This window comes from Sturnira hondurensis, unplaced genomic scaffold, assembly GCF_014824575.4.
Source record: "Sturnira hondurensis isolate 20B ecotype Veracruz unplaced genomic scaffold, ASM1482457v3 Scaffold0021354, whole genome shotgun sequence".
Classification (NCBI taxonomy): domain Eukaryota; kingdom Metazoa; phylum Chordata; class Mammalia; order Chiroptera; family Phyllostomidae; genus Sturnira; species Sturnira hondurensis.
Window position 1 is genome coordinate 30,323,480 of NW_028093985.1, and position 19,552 is coordinate 30,343,031.

Below are 19,552 nucleotides of genomic sequence, written 5' to 3' on the forward strand. Positions count from 1 at the left end.
TCTAGTAACAAAGTTATTCCTCTTGGTCATGAGGTCAAAAGTGAAAAATCTTTGTGATAATTTCTATTGATGCTAAAAAGACTTTATAAAATCAGCAAGCATTCTTGCTAGAAATCTATGAAATAACAATGAGGGTATTTCCTTAGTGCAATTAAAAAAAAGTTGTGCGTGCTTATGTGTGTGTGAAATCAACCTAAAAGCCAGAATCATTCTTAATGGGGTAAAGCAGGGGTTGGCAAACTATGGCCCACAGGTTATTTCTAGCCTGTCACCTACTCATACAAATAAAATTTTACTGGAAGACAGCTACACCCATTCATTTACACATTGTCTATGGCTACTTTTACACTACACGGCTAGAGTTGAAAATATTTACTATCTGGCCCTTCAAAGTGCAAGTTTAACAACCCTGGCCCTAAAGCATTCCCATTAAAGTTAGAAAAAGACAGAAATGTTTACCATCCAGCACAGATTCCTGGAGCTACCATCTAATGTAGTTAGACACTGAACTCATGCTTAACTTTTACAACTCCCTCCATTTCTGTGACTGTATCACTGATTCCGTCTGAGGCTGCCGCTTTTCTCTTGCCATTATATCCGCTTATGCAATGGCAGCTCTAATTCACTCATACCTAACATAACCAAAGTATTCTTTTAATAACCAAGTTTTCTTCAATAAAGCAAAGTGGAAACACATACTGTATCTCAATTACCTGTATTTTTTATTTGACTGTTCTTGTAACACACTAGTCCTATGCAGGGCTTGAAAATACAATTAACAGCATACCTAACATTTGAATGTGATGTACAGCACTCTGGTATAATACATAAAAATAATCACTCTCACTGTTAAACATACCCTTCCTGAAGAGATAATTCTTGATTTTCTTCTTCAGGACCACTGCTATCACTCTGTAGTTCAGGTTCATTCTCATCTTTTCCCGGTAGAGTCTCCCAGCTTTCATCGCTTGAGGACTGATCTTTTTCTGTACCAGAAAATCGATGAGGCAAAGAAGCCGACCATTCCCCATCACTGCATTCTGAACTGCAAATTTAGAACAGAAACACATGTGCATTTATCATCTGGAGCATCAACCAGTCGCCGTGGTACAAAGTAGACCACTGATGCCACCCACGCTTTATCAGGTGCCAATTCAATTTTTAAATATTTTACTGTATTTATTTAAAGTATATTTTATTGATTATGCTATTATATAACAGCATAATCAACTTTTGAAATATTTTAAAAATAAATAAATATATTCAGCAGAATATGACTTTTTCAAATGAATATAGCATGTGGCAAGTTATGAGATTATTAACTTATTATTTTCTTCATTAAACAAAATAGTTCCGTGGTGCTTAAATATAGGTTTTCATATTTTAGACATGTTTCTTAGTGAACATTTAAATGTAATTTGGTAATTACAAGTTAAATGCTATCTGAAATAAATGATAATAGATTTATTTATTAGTCACCTGGCCTGACTAAACCAACTTTCTAATTACATATTAACTGATGAAATATCCTCTATGAATACACATTTCTCCTGTTATCATGTTTTAAAAGCTTAACTATTTCTTTCATTCCTTTTTCAGACTGTAAAATAGAGAGAGACTCAAATTCATATGAAGTAGTACTGATAAATCTTTAGTGAAGTTCTTTGGTAAGACTATGAACACAAAGTATTGAATATATTTCAATTCAAAAGATAAAACATACAATAAAAGGGTTAATAACCTCAGAAAATTACTTTTGGTTATATCTAACTTTAGTTAATTTGGTTACATTTAACTACACTTAAAACACTAGTCATACTACCAAAGGCAAAAATATTACTTACCAATGTTAAAAATAAATCTTAAATGACCCTTCCAACCATATCAACCATTCTGGTCAAGAATCCCTTAAAGATTTCCTTTTGTGCACTGACTTTTGAGAAACCAAAAAATAACAAATTTTAGTTTATATTTTTCAAAGGGAGTGATAATTGGTAAGAAATTATCTTTTTTTCATGATGACCATATATATTTAATATCTAGTTAGTGAGTTCCTCCTTCTACAAGTAGATGAACTCAAGACATCAAAATGCTGTTAACAAAAAGAGCAACACTCCTCTGAGCTCTGAGATGTTAGAAGATAAAATCAACATCCAATTTTCAATAAACAATGGGCAGCCAGGGACAAACATCTGGGTAAAGGAATGCAATATAGCTCTAGAATAGCATGTAAAAGGCAATAAAATGTAAATAAAATGCCTGTAGAATTTTTTATGACCCAAAGAATCATCTAAGATCAAGTAAATCAATTCTAGGTTTGTCTTAGTGTCAAAATCTACTTAAAAAAAGATTTAAAGGAGCTTATTGAGCTAAATTTCCTTGACCATGAAGTGTTTGAAATTCAAAGCTAAATTACCAATTCCCATTTTGATATGACTTTAACAATTTAGGTTTCTATATTAATTTGTGGCAATTTTTGACATACTGAAGAAAACCTCATTTTGTAAACATTTCACTCAAGAGTATAATTCTATTCAGAAAGTTAACACATGAAACTTCTGAATTTTTCTGGATTAAAAATAATTAATAGACTATCTCCAAATTTTAATAGAAAAAGAGTATCTATCATCATTGGTCAATGTATTTAGGAAGCCTATGTCAAAGATTGGCAAACCACAGCCTTTTGGCCAAATCTGGCCCTGATGGCTTTTAAAAAATGACCTGTAAGCTAAAAATGGTTTTTTACATGTTTATCTTTGATTCTGTCTTAGTCAGCAAACCCTAACACATCTACTGTGTGGCCCTTTTAAGAAAATGTTTGCAGAGCTTTGGCCTCTGTCAGTAGTATTCATTATGTATAACCCTTACCTCTAAGTAGATAATTTTAAGATACAGGATCTGGTAGAGGTAAGGCCTGCTTGAGTGTGGTTGGTAGGGTAATAGAATGGGTGTATTAATTTATATTTTTAATTTGAACATCTCACCTAAAATGTCATATGGTGTGTGCTTGCCTATGATATTGTTATGTTACAGAATTACATGCTTATGATTTTGTAATAACAAAGGGGCACGGCCTGTGCTTCACCCTGTTTATCCCCAGCCCTGACCACCATACTCAGCTTTCACAAACACAAATATTTAAATATTTCATATTCTTTTTCAAAAGCTGTATTTTTAAAACAAAATTTATCTGCCAGATAAGTTCCTTTCTTCATTTTCTAACTGCTAATGGTATTATTACCCTGCTTTTAAGCTGGAAAAAATATCTTTGTCTCCACAAAGTCCCTGTAGTTAAGTCCTTTCTAACTTTCCATGCTTTCTGTATAATAGCTCTTTTATCCTAGCTCCCTTTTCTCCTTTTTCCTAAAAATCCCTCATTCAATCGCTTTTCTCCAAACCTAGACTTTACCTATTAATGGTGTTCCTAAATTTAATCCACTCTCAACTCACTTAAAAATGTATTCTGAATATCACTATCACTTCCATTTATCTTAAATAGTAAATTCATTAATATCACTCCAAAACACTCAGCAGCTATTTCCCCCTAAATCAGTATTTCACAAACTTAAGCCATTTGCCTACTGTCCTCACAATTTTTGCTGCAGTTGTACATTAATACTGTGTCTTAAGGTACCATAGTTGGGAACACAGGTTCTGGAGTCAACTTGCCTAACTTGAATCCACCACTTATTAGCTGTGAAAAAAGTCACTCAACCTCTCTGTGCCTTTATCAGATACATATAATAGTATCTAATAGCTCACTGAGTTTATGTGAGGAGTAAATGAGTTACTGTATACAAAATATTCTAACAATTTCTGGTAAATAAGCTATCAATAACTGTTAGCAAATCTTTTTTTAACATTTTAGTACTCAAATACATTTAGCTACCCCCTAATAGCCATAAATTTCCAAATTTGATGAGCTAGCTATATTTATTGATTCCCATTAAAATATAATGATAAATATTAATAACTCTTGTCTCATACTAGTTAATGTATTTCACTCATTTTGGAAAATTGTGGCCTATAAAAAATTAAAAGTTTAAACTTTGAATGGCATTTATGACTTACTACAATCTGACCCCAGGTACTAACTAGTACATTCTTACATGCAACTCTTATTGCATACATAAATTCTCTACCCCAAATACATTCCAAAAAGGTGTATATCAAACTAAAAAGCTTCCACACAGCAAGAGAAACCAACAGCAAAATGAAAAGGCAACCAACCAAATTGGAAATATTTGCAAACAACAGCTCCAGTAAGAAGTTACTGTCTAAAATGTAAAAAGAACTCATACAACTCAACACCAAACAATCCAATTAAAAAATGTGCAGTGGACCTGAACAGACACCTCTCTCAAGAAGATACATGAGTAGCCAATAGATACATGAAAAGATGTTCAAGTTCACTAGCTATTAAGGAAATGCAAATCAAAATGGGAACCCCAGTGCACTGTTGGTGAGAATGCATACTGGTACAGCCACTGTGGAAAACAGTATGGAGTTTCCTTAAAAAATGGAACTGCCTTTTGACACAGCAATCCCACTTGGGAAAATATATCCTAGGAATCCCAAAACACTAATTAGAAAGAATATATGCACCCCTATGTTCATATCAGCTTTATATGCAACAGCCAAGGTCTGGAAACAGCCCATGTGTCCATCAGTAGATGAGTGGATATAAAACTGTGGTACATTTAAACAATAGAATTCTATCCAGCTATAAAAAACAACTCTTACCCTTTGCAACAGCATGGATGGACCTGGAGAACATCATGCTAAGTGAAATAAGGCACTCAGAGACAGACAAATACCGTACGATCTCACTCATATGTGGAATCTAATGAACAAAATAAACCGATGAACAAACAAACAAAAAAACCCGGATGCATGGACACATGGAACAAATGAGAGATCTCACAGTGGAAGAAGGTGGGGAGAGCTAGAAGAGATTAGCCAAAGAACATACAGGCATATATGCAAAGCCCATAGACCAAGACGACAATCTGGTGAAGGCTGGGGTGGGGGCAAAGCAGAAGCTTGGTGGAACAGGAAAAGGGGGAAATGGAGGACATCTATTAACAGTGTCAACAATTTTAAAAAACTACAATAAAATACCTATTAGAATGGATATTATCCACAAAGCAGGTAAGAATAACAAATATTAGAGAGGCTGTGAAGAAAAAGGAACCATCATCATTCACTGCTGGTGGGAATGTAAACTGGTACAATCAATATGGAAAACAGTCTGGTGGTTCCTCAAAAAATTAAGAACAGAGTTACCATATGACCTATCAACCCTTCTTTTGGGTACTACCCAAAAAACTCAAAGAGATTTATTCACAAAGATGTATGCAGCCCTGTGTTCACTGCAGCATTATTCACGGTGGCCAAGATACAGAGACGGTGTACTTGTTAAGAGGACTGGATAAAAATGCAGTACATATATATGATGAAGTACTAAAAGCCATAAGAAAAGATAAAATATATTTGCAACATGGATAGACCTTGAGAATATTACGCTAAGTGAAATAAGTCAGTCAGAAAAAGCTAAAAACCATGAGTTCACTCATATGTGGCATATAAAACTGAAACTCATAGACACAGACAGCATGGTGGTTACGAGAGGGAAGGGAGTGGGGGGAGTAAAGGGAAAAGAGGGCCAAATATATGGTGACGGAAGGTGATCTGACTTTGGATAATTTACGGACAATATATCATAGAAATGCACACTTGAAAACTATGTAATTCTATTAACCAATGTCACCCAAGAAATTTTTTTAAAAAAATGAAATGGTTACCTAAGTACCTACACAAAATATCCTTGCTTTTATCTTTTGGTCCACTAAGCATAAAATATTTACTCTGATCATCTTTTTACAAAGACGTCTGCTAAACCCTGCAGGTCCAGAGGGGACACCGGTGAATGGGAAAGAAACCGTTGAGTAGGAAAGGGGGAACAAACAGCTTAGTAGTAGCACTGCTGTCAAAGAAAATGAATGCTGAGAAAAGCCGACTGACGCTGGAAATTAGGAGGTCACTGTTAACAGTACACAACAGACAACACTGAGAGGCAGATTTGGAGACATTCAAAAAGGATGGATAGTGAAGGAACAAAAGCTGTGGGTGTGGAACACTTCTCCTGAAAATTCAGCAATGAAAGAGGAAACAAATAGGCAAGTGGTTAATAGAGGGAATAATGTCAAGTGAAGGTTTTCCCTAGACTTAGAAAAACTGAGGAATGAGAGAGGGAAGCAACCTAGGAATAAGGATAACAGAAAAAGTAAGGTATGAGTTTAGGCACAGAACTAGAAAAGTTACCTCTCTTCATTTAATAAATTAAAAATAGGAACAGATACTGAGGTATTCTAATATGGAGAAGAGGAAAACAAGAACGTTCGTGTTTAACAATTTCGGTATATACAGGAAAGCAGGAGACAAAGTTATCTACCAAGAGTGACAGGAATGTATGGAACTAAAGCAAAATGAGAAAGAATTTAAAAGTAAGTTTTCAAAGAAAATAAGCAATAGAACAAATAGTATACAAAATAAGTGGCACAGAGGACCATTTGTTCTTGATTACAAAAGTGTATGGGTTAAACATTTCAAGTTCTCAAAGAAAAAACTAAGAACCTTTTTAATCTTTATATGGTCTATCACAAGTAAAGCCTTCCATTAGCATTTAGAGCTATAATCCACAGCAACCAGCTGTAACTTATTAGAATGTTATACTCTTTACACATTCAATTATGAACCAAAAAAACCTTGTTTCACATATGGAATGAAATTAGATATGATTTATAGACAAGTAATTTATATACAAATCCTAGGTAGAAATAAGATCTAGAAGTAAAACCAGACAAAAGCAACTTCTTCACTAAATCCCTCAAGGAACTGGATGGTCTTCCCTGGCATTTATCACATGCACAAACACTCAACTACATGGAAGCCTAAGGAAAAAATAAAATTTTAAATAATTTTGTAACCTGACTAGCAGAGGATCAAAAAACTTTTAAAATTTTTATCAAAAATACTCTGGATTGAAATTGTGTTAAAACGTATTAATTCTTTGCATTTTCAAAGACAGTATACTGAACATAATCTGAGCAATCTAAGACAGGGAACCACTGTTAACATTTAACCACGCTGTAATACAGCAGTATAAATGGAAGTTGTCCAAATATACAAGCCTGCTTATTTCACGCAGTACATAAGGCCCACATGGTGTCCTGTGTGAATTGTGCCTGCCTTCTACAACTTCCTGGTTCTTTCCCTTAATATCTATTATAATCTTTAATTCCCTGGCATGCCTGAAGAACAAAGCTGTTTACCTCTAATTTACTCCTAAACTTATATGAACTTGTTAGATAAATGTTAGATAAAATGTTAGAACATGTGCTTTAAGATCTTTGCCTTGGTTCCTCATAGATGTTCTATTAGTCAGGATACAGGGAGATCAGAGGAGCCCTTTCTTCATGGCCTTTAGCTAACTCAATATGGAAGAGGAAAGCAGCTTAATTTGGTCTCATGATAATTACCTGTATATCTTGTCTTCCTTTTAAGGTTGGTCAACTCCAGGGAAACGGCAATCATTAAAGAATTCAAGAATACTCGAAACAAATTCTGACACTAGGAAGATTTCAGTAAATCTTTTTTGAATATACCAAACTGATCTCAACTAACTGCCTAATATTCTTTTTATTCTCCCAACATCAACAACAACAAAAAGCTGTCTTGACATTTTTATCTTGGGTAAGGTTTTTCACTTTTTAAGCAAGGTTAAGGACTCGGGACAGAAACACTGTGAAAGAAACCTCAAGAACGATAATAATGGTTGGGAGATGGCATGCCTCTCTTCAAACAGTTAGGCCCACGTTTAAAATGTGCTGGAATGGCTGAAAGGGTCCTCTTAAACTCAAGATCTTGTATTCAAACAGTTATTAAAGTTCTCAGGGTATATTTCAAAAGAACAGGGTATTAACCTTAGCTCTTTGGTCTAATTCCAAGTCTGGTAATTATATGCTGCCTATGAAAATTCCCCTTGCAGTTCTAATTTAATAAGGTGGTGTTCAGTTCCTGTCAAACAGCTCAGAGCAATGCTACCAGCTGCAACACTTATTCTGTAGATTGTCATGTTTCAGATGTGATTAAGTGATCATTTAGAATTTTTCAGAAAAAGGGTCTTGCATTCATTAAAATACCTTCCCACTTATAAAGAATATATATGCTATATATTTCTTAGGTGGCCAAGTTCCTATATCTACATATGTCACAGTAAATTTTAGTTATGTTCTTGATAAGGGAGTTCAATTCATAAGTAAATATTATAATATAAACCGAACAAAAAATTTTCATGTACATTATCTTTGAGTTTTACAAAGCAGTGAAAACTCAAAAAAAAAACCCCCAAAAAACTGCAGGCTCAAAACAGAAGCTATTTGCACTTTCCTTCTCAAGATACTTATGTTCCAGTCACTGTGTTCTCCCATTTCTCCAACCTCACAATATCAGAACTGAGCGGGACTACAGTAAAACATCAGGTAGATGAACAAGCAGAAAATGAAACTAAACAGAAGTGTAAAATGATTAAATTTCAACCTTTATCTGGCACCATATTAAAAAGCATGTCAATGGTGATCCTTTGCAGGGAGTAAAGGTAGAGGAACTGGAAACAGTAAGACAGAATTATACCTTAAAATTGTAGAAACTATTGAAATGAGACCCTTAAAGATGCAAATATTAGTGGAATCCTAGGTAGAAACATTGTATTTGAGAACAACATATTTTTTAAAAAATGCTCCCAAACTGGTTTCATCATTTAAGCACACCCAACTACAGGTTCTGTAACTCGATATATTATTAAAAAGTTGAAAGAAAAACGTTTCTATTGTTGACATTCTAAAGGTTGAAAGAAAACTCTAAGTGATATTCTCATCTGCATATTCCATCTGTAAAAAAGAATCTATCATTGTTCAGGATATGAAGGGGAACCTAAAAAACTGAATTTATTTTTAAAACATTGTGCATTTATTCTTATGTTTAAACATCAGTCACCTTCAAAGTAATCTCCATTTGATGTAATACACTTATCAAGATGTTTCTTCTCACTGCTCAAAACATTTTTAGACTTTGTCGATTTTGATGCCTTTTAGTGCTTCTGACATTTTTTGTTCACCTCCTCCACACTGGCAAAATGTTTCCCTCTGAGGACTTTTCATCCAGGGAAACAAAAGAAGTCACTAGGGGTGAGGTCAGGAGAATAGGGAGGGTGGGGCATGGCAGTCATGCCAGTTTGGATCAAAAACTGATGAACACTCAGCACCGCGTGGGCAGATGTCCCCATAAATCACTCATCATGAAATGGGCAAACATACTGGAAGAGTCTTCAAAAAAAAATTCACTAAGGCCCAACGCAGCAACACCAGCTAGTATACTGATATAGATGGGTTCCTAGAACACTCACCTCGTGGGGCCGTCCTCCAGAAGGTAATTTACTGACATTTCACTTAAGGAAAAAAATTATAAATAAACATGCTAATACATCACCCTATAATCATTAAAAAGTCCAGAGTTGTTCTAGGCAAAGAAAACACTTCTATTAACAAAAAAATCAATTTAAAAACCAAGACTCAAGAAAACTACCCTTTCTCTTTAGGTTGGCAAATAGCATACAAATTTCATTAGATGACATTAGGCCTGACTCTTTAAAGCAAACCAAACAGGTTTTTATTTTTGATTAGTGTGTCCACAATGGAGAAGGTACAGCCAAATTATTTTCTTCAAAAAGTAAAAAATGTCAGAGGAAATAAATGCCAACGACTTCATACTTTCAAAGAAATAAGTTACCTAAAACTGTAAGTTGTTTTACTTTTTTAATAGTTGCCTTGAAGTATAATACAGTTCACAAACCAATCCCAAAATCTTAGGGCTGAATACATTTTGGAATTTAGATTTTTTTCTCCCTCAGATTTAGCAACACTATCTAACAATTCCCAGTGAGGTCAAAGCCAACACCCAGAAATCAAGCACTCATATTATTGCAACAAAATACATAAATACTTGGAAAAAAGTCTCATTTTAATTCAGACCCAGATCTGCTGTCAAATAAGTCAGGTCAGGTTTTGCTGGCGATATCTGTTTTTAGAACTTTGGATTTTGGATAAAAGACTGTGGACTTACACTGAAAAAAATAGAAGTTAAGTCAGGCAAAAGTTCTCAACTACCTTTACCTATAGCTTAAAAAGCAGTAGGTTACATAAATAATTGTCTGCTAATGCTTAAAGTTTACAAACTCCCATGATAGTGTAGAAATTATATTTCCATTGTTTCTACAAGTTACTTAATTCATATGTCCAAAGTATATTAACATATAATTATGATATACAGATGAGGTATTATAGAATTGTACACCTAAAACCTATATAATGTTATTAACTGATGTCACCCCAATAAATTTATTTTTAAGTAGAAAAAAGAAAATATATTTTATTTATTTTATGATATGAAATAAAATACACAAAATGCATTCATATTCTAAAAAATAAATGTATTCCTCTGATATACTTTCTAGTTAAAATATCATTTCCACAAGCTAACAAAATCATGAAATTGCACTGTAATTGAATATAGTTCAGGTTACAACTAGCTTAAAAGGACATCTGGACTCTGGAATAATGAAAGTCAGCAGTTGGACAAAGAAATTCTCCATTTCCCTCTGCTTTCTGTCATTTTAGTTGGGGGGGAAATACTATGTAAGAGGAATCAGAATGCTTATTTTGAGAAAAATTACATGTTCTTGTGAAAACAGTCAACTGTAGTGGTGAAGAACATAGAGTTCGAAGTTAGGCAATAAGCAGATATTCAAATTCTAGCTCCACGGCTCACCAGCTCTGTGACCTTAGGATGTTGTTAGCTAGCTCTCTTGTGCCTTAGTGTCCTCATTCACAAATGGGGACGATAATAGTATGCACCACATAGAAGTGTTAATGAAAATTAAATGCTAACTGAAAATAAGTAAAAAAACAAACTTAGTGATAGGAGCAACAGGAAGAATAAAGAAACAGGTGATATTAATAAATATTGGCAAAATTAATACAATATTATCAATCAAAATTTTCTGTGGTTTCAATTACCCTTTAAACCCAGACTGGTTTTGCATAGAAGTTTTAAAAATACAATACCTTGCATTTTATTAACTGAAATACAAAGTATTAAAATAACTTGTATCTATTCTCTTACAATAATAATAATAACCTGGTTTTAATTTCTGTCAACTCTTGAAACACCTCAAAAAAAAGTTTGTAAAAAACTAACCACTAGTTTGCACATATGGTTAGCACTTGGTAAGTAAGAGTACTTGGTAAGTCAAAATATGACTATGTGGAAGAGCCCAACCATCACACAACATGGTACTAGAAATACACCATCTTGCTCACTACACAATCTGGCAAAGCACTGTGCAAAACCTTACCTATCTTCGTCTTTGTCATACAGCTGGTAATAATCTCCACAACCATTCCAAAAGGTGTTATCCACAACTTCTTGCCTTCCTGCGGTGGCTCCACTTTCTGATGTTATCTGGTTATTTTCTGTTTCCCTCTGTGTAACTCTTGAGTAAGGTGGATCCAAAAACATACAGTCATGTTCTCCATCGTAATCGTCACATTTTATTAAGAGGTCATCTGAGCCATTCTCCTCAACTTCCAAAGCTTCCCTCCACCTCTGAACACTTCTTTGTTTAGCCTCATGCCTATTAAAACCTGTTTCTTGGTCCACCTGGCTTGAACTGATCAGTTTTCTAACTTTGGGTCTCACTACCTGTTCAGGAGAACTTCCCTGGTTGTTGTCCCTATCCCTGGTATTTTGTTCACAGCAAATATGCCCCAGAGCACAGGCTGAATCTTCAGTTGGGCTTTCTCTCTGTGTCTCCTGGCTAGGATTATTTTGTTCCTTTCTAGCAACATCCTCTTTAGAAGAGGACCTCCGAAATTCCTGTTTATTTTGATTGACAAACTCAGTATCACCAGTAGAACTTTTCACCAAAGGCGCTGAATCAAATTCTTCAAACTCACTTTGTATTTCACAGTTAAAAGAAGAAACTGGTGGTGAAAGACCAGTATACGCCTCTACTTCTCCATTTTCCAACTCAAATATTGCATTGCCCAATGCTTCCTGATATCTACTACCTTCCACAACTTCTGCAGAAAGCTGAAGACGGTCATTATCCTCTCCACATCTGCCATCTGGATTATAAGAGTCAGTATGAACCAATGCAATTCCAATTTGGACACTGGAGGTGTTACAAACTCCTGGAGTATATTCTCCCTCTGAGTGATGAAGAGTCGTACTGCTTCCTAAGGTCTCCCTGTCTTCCCCATTATGATGTTCTGCAGCAAAGGATGGACTGCTCTCAATGGTTTGATTCAGTGGTGTATCACAAATGGGAATTCCTGTTTCACCGTTTTCAAATAAAGGATCATTGGGTACCAAAGACTGAACTTGATCCAATGGACTGGAACCTTCATAGAAAACAAAACATATTTAGAGTGATTAATTTAGATAACTGATTTAATAATGGTTATTTAAGTAGAAATCACACCAATTATTACCCACTTAAAAACATAAAAGAATTTCTCTGAAAGGTGCTTCTATGTGCCCTAACTTAACTGGGAGGGCAAATGGTTACCCTATGATTCATTTATGCCACCTTGTAGACACTCTGTATCATTTCACTTAGATGTCTTTTGCAGGTTTCTCACTTAAGTCCTATTACCTAAAACATTCTGTAAAAGACATTAAAAGGAGAGGCTAATGAAAGACCAAACAATAAAAGGTGTAAGTGAACTCACTGCTCTCAACTGTTGGGGTGTGCAATTCAAACTTCTTTTATTACACGCACATTAAAACAAAAACTTCAAGAGTACTTATAATAGATATAAGATATTATAGATCTAACAGAAATGAGACTTTATTCCATTTGATGTCAATTCAGAAGATTATATCTCTGTCTTTAGCGGATTGTTGTAATACAGCTATAATAATGAGTTAACTTTAGATATGTTACAGCAATAAATGAAAAACGACAAAAGTAAATGTTGATTCTCTTCGCCACAGTTTGTCAGCACCTTGACACAAGAGTAAAATCATATATATTCTATATATTACTTTACCAATACTATCTTTTTATCACTACTAATGTAATTACAAAAATGAAGACATTTAGATTTGTTGGGAAAATATTTACAAACTATAAATAACTGAAAATCAGTCTTGTCATATCACATAAAGGCTTCTTTAGTGAAATGACCTTAATAATTAAGATTCTTATATATAAATGGCAGTGAAAATAATTTAGAATTATCAAGTTTGCTCTGGACAAGAAGAAAATGACATTCTAGCCCCAAATAATATAATACATGAATATCTGCAAAAACAGTTTTTCAAACCACCGAATAAGAAATTTTAAATAACTAAGAATCACTTGACATTTACATTTTATAAAATAATTTTTTTAAAAAATAAAATGAGCCAAGCTAAATTATTTAGGTACAATTAAGAAAGAAATTATTTAAATATAATATGCAGAAAAAATATATTCGGTTCACATCTAAAAAATGTTTTTTTTTCTCCCCCCCGCTAAAAAATGGTTTTTGATTAAAAGGTGAAAATTTCTTCTGGCTAAAGAATGTGACAATGTAATCACTGATGTGCCAATGTAGTTATATTTTAATGATTGGCTATATTCTATTTTCTTCTATGTTTAAGTATTAATATTAATTCAATACAATTTAAATAAAAATTTTAAAATAGAATTTCTTGCTAAAAAATGTATAGCATTTTACTAATAGACACATAAACTCACTGATAATTTCAAATACTGCAAGAAATACTACCTTCCTACATGCTTAGAAAAGCTCTTAAGTAATTCCATGTTGCATACCTGAGGAATTTTCCTTTGGAACATCATCTAGTTCCAACACTTCATAGTCATCACCAGCTCGACCTAAGCTTCTTTCGTGCCTGGTCATACAAGGTTTAAAACTGACATATGCATGTCTTCTTCCATATCTCCTGCCTGTGATTGTTTGATATCCTCCTGCTGGTTTGGGCCAGGCAGCCTTGTTGGATTCTTGATCCATTGCTGAAAAATAGTTAAAAATAAAAGAGGCAGAGCAATGACCTTCATTCTGGTGACTAGTAGGGGTATTGTTTCAACACATTAGTTTTTGCCAGAACATATGCTACTGAACATCAACTGTATCTTAACAGTACTACTGAACATACTTAAAAAATAAATATGAAGTACCATGTTATGAGTCATATGGCCTTTTTACCAGCAAAAATATTTTATTTATTTACTTTTACAGAGATAGGAAGGGAGGGAGAGACAGAAGGAAACATCAATGTGTGGTTGCCTCTCATGCGCCCCCTACTGGGGACCTGGGCCACAACCCAGGAATGTGCCCTGACTGGGAATGGAAGCAGCAACCTTTTGGTTCAAGGCTGGAACTCAATCCACTGAGCCACACCAGCCAGGGCAGCAAAAATATCTTTTAAAGTTCAGTTCCTTTATGGTACTTAAGACTTTTATAATGTGACTTGCCAAAAAAGAATTTCATATACAAACTGCTATAATGCAAAAAGCTCATTAAGACTTGGAGAATGACCCTCCAAATTATATAAGTAAAGTACCTTATGCATAAGTGCTCAATACATATTTATTGAGTGAATTACTAGCACCTGATATGATGATGGTTTCAACTACATAAAAAGTGAATACATTCCTGTCAATAGTAACAAGTAACTTCTTTAAACAATATCTAAACAGTCACAAAGAACCAACTGGATCACAATAAATATATCCCAAAAGTTAGGGTCAGATAAAATTCTCTAAAGGAAAACAATGATGAGCCAAGTCAAATACATGCTACCCTACCTTTCAAAATTACCAATGGCATACATTACGGTTAAGATAAGCTATAAATGTTTGATTATCTTGAACAATGAATTCTGATGACAAAATATATAGTAGTAATATAGTAGTAAACAGCATCTTTTACTAAATATGACAGTATTTTATATATATTAAGTTTATTTATTCAATTAGATTTTACATACACAATGCAGCAACTAAACAAAGTATTATCTCACAGTATGTGGAATAGTCAATAAATACAACATGCATTTTTATTGCATTAAAATAAGCAATATAATTGCTCTGAAGCATGGAAAAATACCTTGTACTTGTAAGATACAATATCGAGTGTTAGGTTACTTAATCCCCTCAACAACTTCATGAGGTACATACTGTGCTTTATTTTAAAGATCAAAAAATTAAGGTTAAAATTAAGTATATAAGTCCCAGGTAGCAAACACAAGGCCCTATGGCAGAATCCGGCCCTCCACCTTGTTTTATCTGGCCTGGACCTTGTTTCTACCTGGTGGCAGCACTAAGCTCTCGCTTAACTGTCAAGGAGTAGTTACATTTATACAGTCCTCAAATTACATTCGGCCCTTTGAACACAACCATGAGGCTGCTGTGGCCCCTGGTGAAAATAATTTTGACAGCCCTGATTTAAGTAATTTGTCCTATAACGCATTAGTCTCCAAAGTGGAAAGCACAGCACAAGCCAAGAGAATGAGAAAAGAAAATATAAGAATCCCTACCTGCAATTATTTTCCTATCAAAAATTAGAAATTAGCCCTGGCTGGTGTAGCTCAGTGGATTCAGTGCAAACTGCAAACCAAAAGGTTGCTGGTTCAATTCCCAGTCAGGGGACATGCCTGGGTTGTGGGCCAGGTCCCCAGTTGGGGCCATGTGAGATGCAACCATACATTGATATCTTTCTCTCTCTTTCTCCCTCCCTTCCCTTCTCTAAAAATAAATAAATAAAATCTTAAAAAATTAGAAATTAAATTTTACCAATACTTAGTGTATGAATCAAAACTGGCCTTAAGGAACACCATAATCCCATGTCACATATATTACTGAAGGTGCCTTGAAGGAAAAACACAAAGATCTCAATGTACAGGAAATGATAGACACTTTGCTTACCTGCTGGCTCTTTCTCACTATACTGTGACATATATGGAAGGTTTTGTGTGCCCAGTTCAATGGAATTTTGGATGTGACTTAGGTTTTACTCACAAAATCGATAAGCTGCAGAAGATTCCTAAAACGAAACCATGTATTAAACAAAATATTAATACAAGCACAAACAAAAAAGGCAAGCTAATACTTCTCTTCCTTCTAGTGAAACCATTTAGGCCCATAATAACAACAGCCAACAACAAAAAAACTGATCAGACGAGTTAATCAAAAAGATGGCCATCTGAAAACAGTTTTACACTCCTCTTGAAAAATCTTGCTGTCAAGTATATTTCATAAGATTGACAAAGATAACAAGACACATATAATTTATAAGCAAATAAGCAAGTATAGGATCTGACACAAATAACTCCCTTTTTTATGTACCAGTTATCTATACCAAATCTTTTATAACAAAATTGTGAGTATGAAATTCTGTATCATAACAATTGCCACTCAACCACACCATATGACATTTTAGGTGAAATGTTCAAATTGCTGCCCATCTTGTAACATATCCTACCAACCATACACTCAACGGCATTACTCCTGCCAGACCCTGGATATTTGGATAAGTGTTCATTGGGGTTCATGGTCAAATTATTTGGGAATCTATTACACTATGCTATCTTTGCTTCTTCATCAAACACTGTATTGTTCCTTTAGCCCTGGCCTGTTAAAAAAAAAGTTAACCTTAAAAAACAAACTTAGGTTTATGATGATTAATGTATCCAATGTATAATGAATGAGAAGTAATATAATAATGGCTTATGACAACTAGAAATTAACGTGTACAGAATAAAAAATAAACTTCAACAAATTAATGTGTGTAAATGATACATTTATGCTTTAGTCAATTATTCAATCAAATATTTTAATTCCAAATAAGAACTTATATTCTAAATTAGAAAAACCAAAATTTACCACATAATAAATATAAGACCATCTGTAGTTTTGAAAATAATACAATTATTTACTATTTCAAAAGTTGCCGAGAGTTTTTCTCATACTTTGATAAGAACTTAATTTTTATTTATTTATTTTTATTAAATATGTTATTTATTTTGAGAGAGAGAGAGGAAGGGAGGGAGAAAAAGTGGGAGAGAAACACTGATGTGAGAACCATCAAATGGTTGCCTCTAATAAGTACCCAAATCAGGGACGAGACCCATAACCCAGGCAGGTGCCCTGACCAGTAATCAAACTGGCAATCTGTCACTCTGCAGAGGACTCGACCAACCAATTCAAACCAGTCAGGGAAGGACATCATTTTTATTTAAACACTTGATTTATTTAAATATTTGAGCTATAGCTTATTGCCTATCATCAAATATTTATTATAAGATGATAGTTCTGCAAATGAATTTAACTATATGTTATGTCTAGTCATGGACAGTTACTAACATACATGAGAAAATACAACACATTTTCCCCATATAAATGATAAATTTGGCAACAGGTAAATTCATCTATATGAATTGAGTCAGACTGTTCACAATAGTAAAGGGTAAAGTTAGATTTTAAAAATCTCATAAGAGCAAAAATACAAGTTCTAATTAATACTGTTTGTAAAAAAAATCTTTACCTGAGGATATGTTTATTGATTTCAGAGAGAAGGAATAGAGTAGGGGGTGGGGGGAGAGGAGAGAGAGAGAGAGAGAGAGAGAGAAACACTAATCAGTTGCCATCCCAGGGTTCAAACCTGAAACCTAGGTATGCACCCTGACTGGGGGTGGAACCCACAACCTTTTGGTGTACAGGACAACGCCTGCATCAACTGAGCCACCAGACAGGGCTAATTAATACTGCTTTAATAAGAAAAAATAATCTGAAATAACTCTAATCGTAACAGGTTCACAGTACAGTACACAGCAATCAGTAAAGGTTAACCATGGATACAAGTTCACAAGTATTTTACCTATTTGGGGAGGGGGAATATGGCTTTATTCTGACATGTTCCAGAGCACTATTTGCAGTGCTGAGGATACAACATGAACAAAATGGACAAATATTCCTGCCACCCTAAAATTACAGTAACATCATACCTCTATTAGAATAAACTGGTGGTTTTAAAATATGTGCACAGATTAATGCTTCACCCTTCAAAAAAGCAGAGTCTCCCTCGCTCATCTTAAGTTGGAGCTATACTTAGTAACCTATTTCTAATGAATATAATGTGATAGGAGTAAGAGTGCATGATGCACAAAATTAGGACATAAAAGGCACTATGGCTTCCTCCTTGCTTTTTCCCCTGGCTCCTGCTCTGAGGAAAACCAGCTACTACATCATGTGATCACTTAAGCAGTCCTATGGAAAGATCCACGTGATGAGTAACTGGCAGTTCCTGCCCAGAGTCAAAAGGATCTGAGGTCTTCTGGCAATGGCCAAGTTAATACACCAGCCAGGAAGCGGATGCTTCAACCACAATCAAGTGATCAGATGACTGCACTCCCGGCCTAAATCCTGAGTGTAACCCTATGGAAGACCTCAAGGCAATACCACCCGGCCAGGCTGCTGCTCAATTTCTGACCCACTCAAACTATGAGATGATAAATGTTTTGAGCTGTTAAGTGTATTGCAGCTTAACAAATTATCCTGCAATATAACGCAAATAATTAAAATTACATGTACTTATATACACTATATTTTCTTACACTTGCACCTATTACTATAATAAATATTTTCTAGTACCATCTCATGAAAGTTTATTTTCTCCCTTTAAAGACTCTCCTTTTTCTCAGCATGCAAAGTGCCATGCTGTGACTGACATTATCAGAAGGAACTCTACTGGTCTCTTGCTGCTGGCAATGTCAGAAACGCTGCTTAGCACCTATACTGCACCCATCATCTGGTAGACACTCACTAAACAGTTACTGAATCAGAGACACTTACTTTCAGAATTTAAATCTAACTGATTCAAATGAAGCTTTGCACAGAAGGAGAGGCAAATGTGGTTGTATACTCCTGTGACCCATCTACTGAGAGCAAGAACTCATTTTTTTTTGCAAAAACTAAGGTATAATTGTCATAAAACATTACATTTGTTTCAGGTGTACAGCACAATATTCAGTATTTGTGTATATGGCAAAATAGTCACAAGAATCACCATATGAAATTATACAAATTTTTAAAGAACTTGTAAGACCTATTGTTCTCTTAGCAACTTTCAAATAGGCCATAAAATATTATTAACTGTACAGTCAGGATGTAGTACATTATATCCCCATGACATAAATAACTGAAAGTTAGTACCTTTTGAACCCCTTTGCCCATTTTACTGCACTCCTCCCCTGTTCCCGACCTCTAGCAACCCCCAGTCTGTTCTCTTTACCTATCAGCTTGGTTTTACTCCACATGTAAGTGAGATCATATGGATTTGTCTTTGTCTCTCTGACTTATTTCATTGGGCATAATGCTCTCAAGGTCCATACACATTGTTGCAGAATATTCTATTTTACACAC

General features: G+C 34.6%; 1 protein-coding gene across 4 annotated transcripts in view; it reads right to left on the minus strand.

Moving 5' to 3' along the window:
- PJA2 (praja ring finger ubiquitin ligase 2) overlaps window positions 1-19,552 on the minus strand; it is a 72,562-nt gene that overhangs the window by 40,436 nt on the left and 12,574 nt on the right. For 2 of the 4 annotated variants that reach the window (XM_037032416.1, XM_037032419.1), the window contains exons 2-5: window positions 16,058-16,175; window positions 13,943-14,143; window positions 11,474-12,521; window positions 860-1,045 (exon numbers count right to left, since the gene is read on the minus strand). In XM_037032416.1, coding sequence (XP_036888311.1) covers window positions 860-1,045; window positions 11,474-12,521; window positions 13,943-14,143; window positions 16,058-16,088 — 1,466 coding nt within the window. In that variant the 5' untranslated portion in view covers window positions 16,089-16,175. The remainder of the gene's footprint in view (window positions 1-859; window positions 1,046-11,473; window positions 12,522-13,942; window positions 14,144-16,057; window positions 16,176-19,552) is intronic. The other 2 variants (XM_037032418.1, XM_037032417.1) reach the window with 2 other exon arrangements.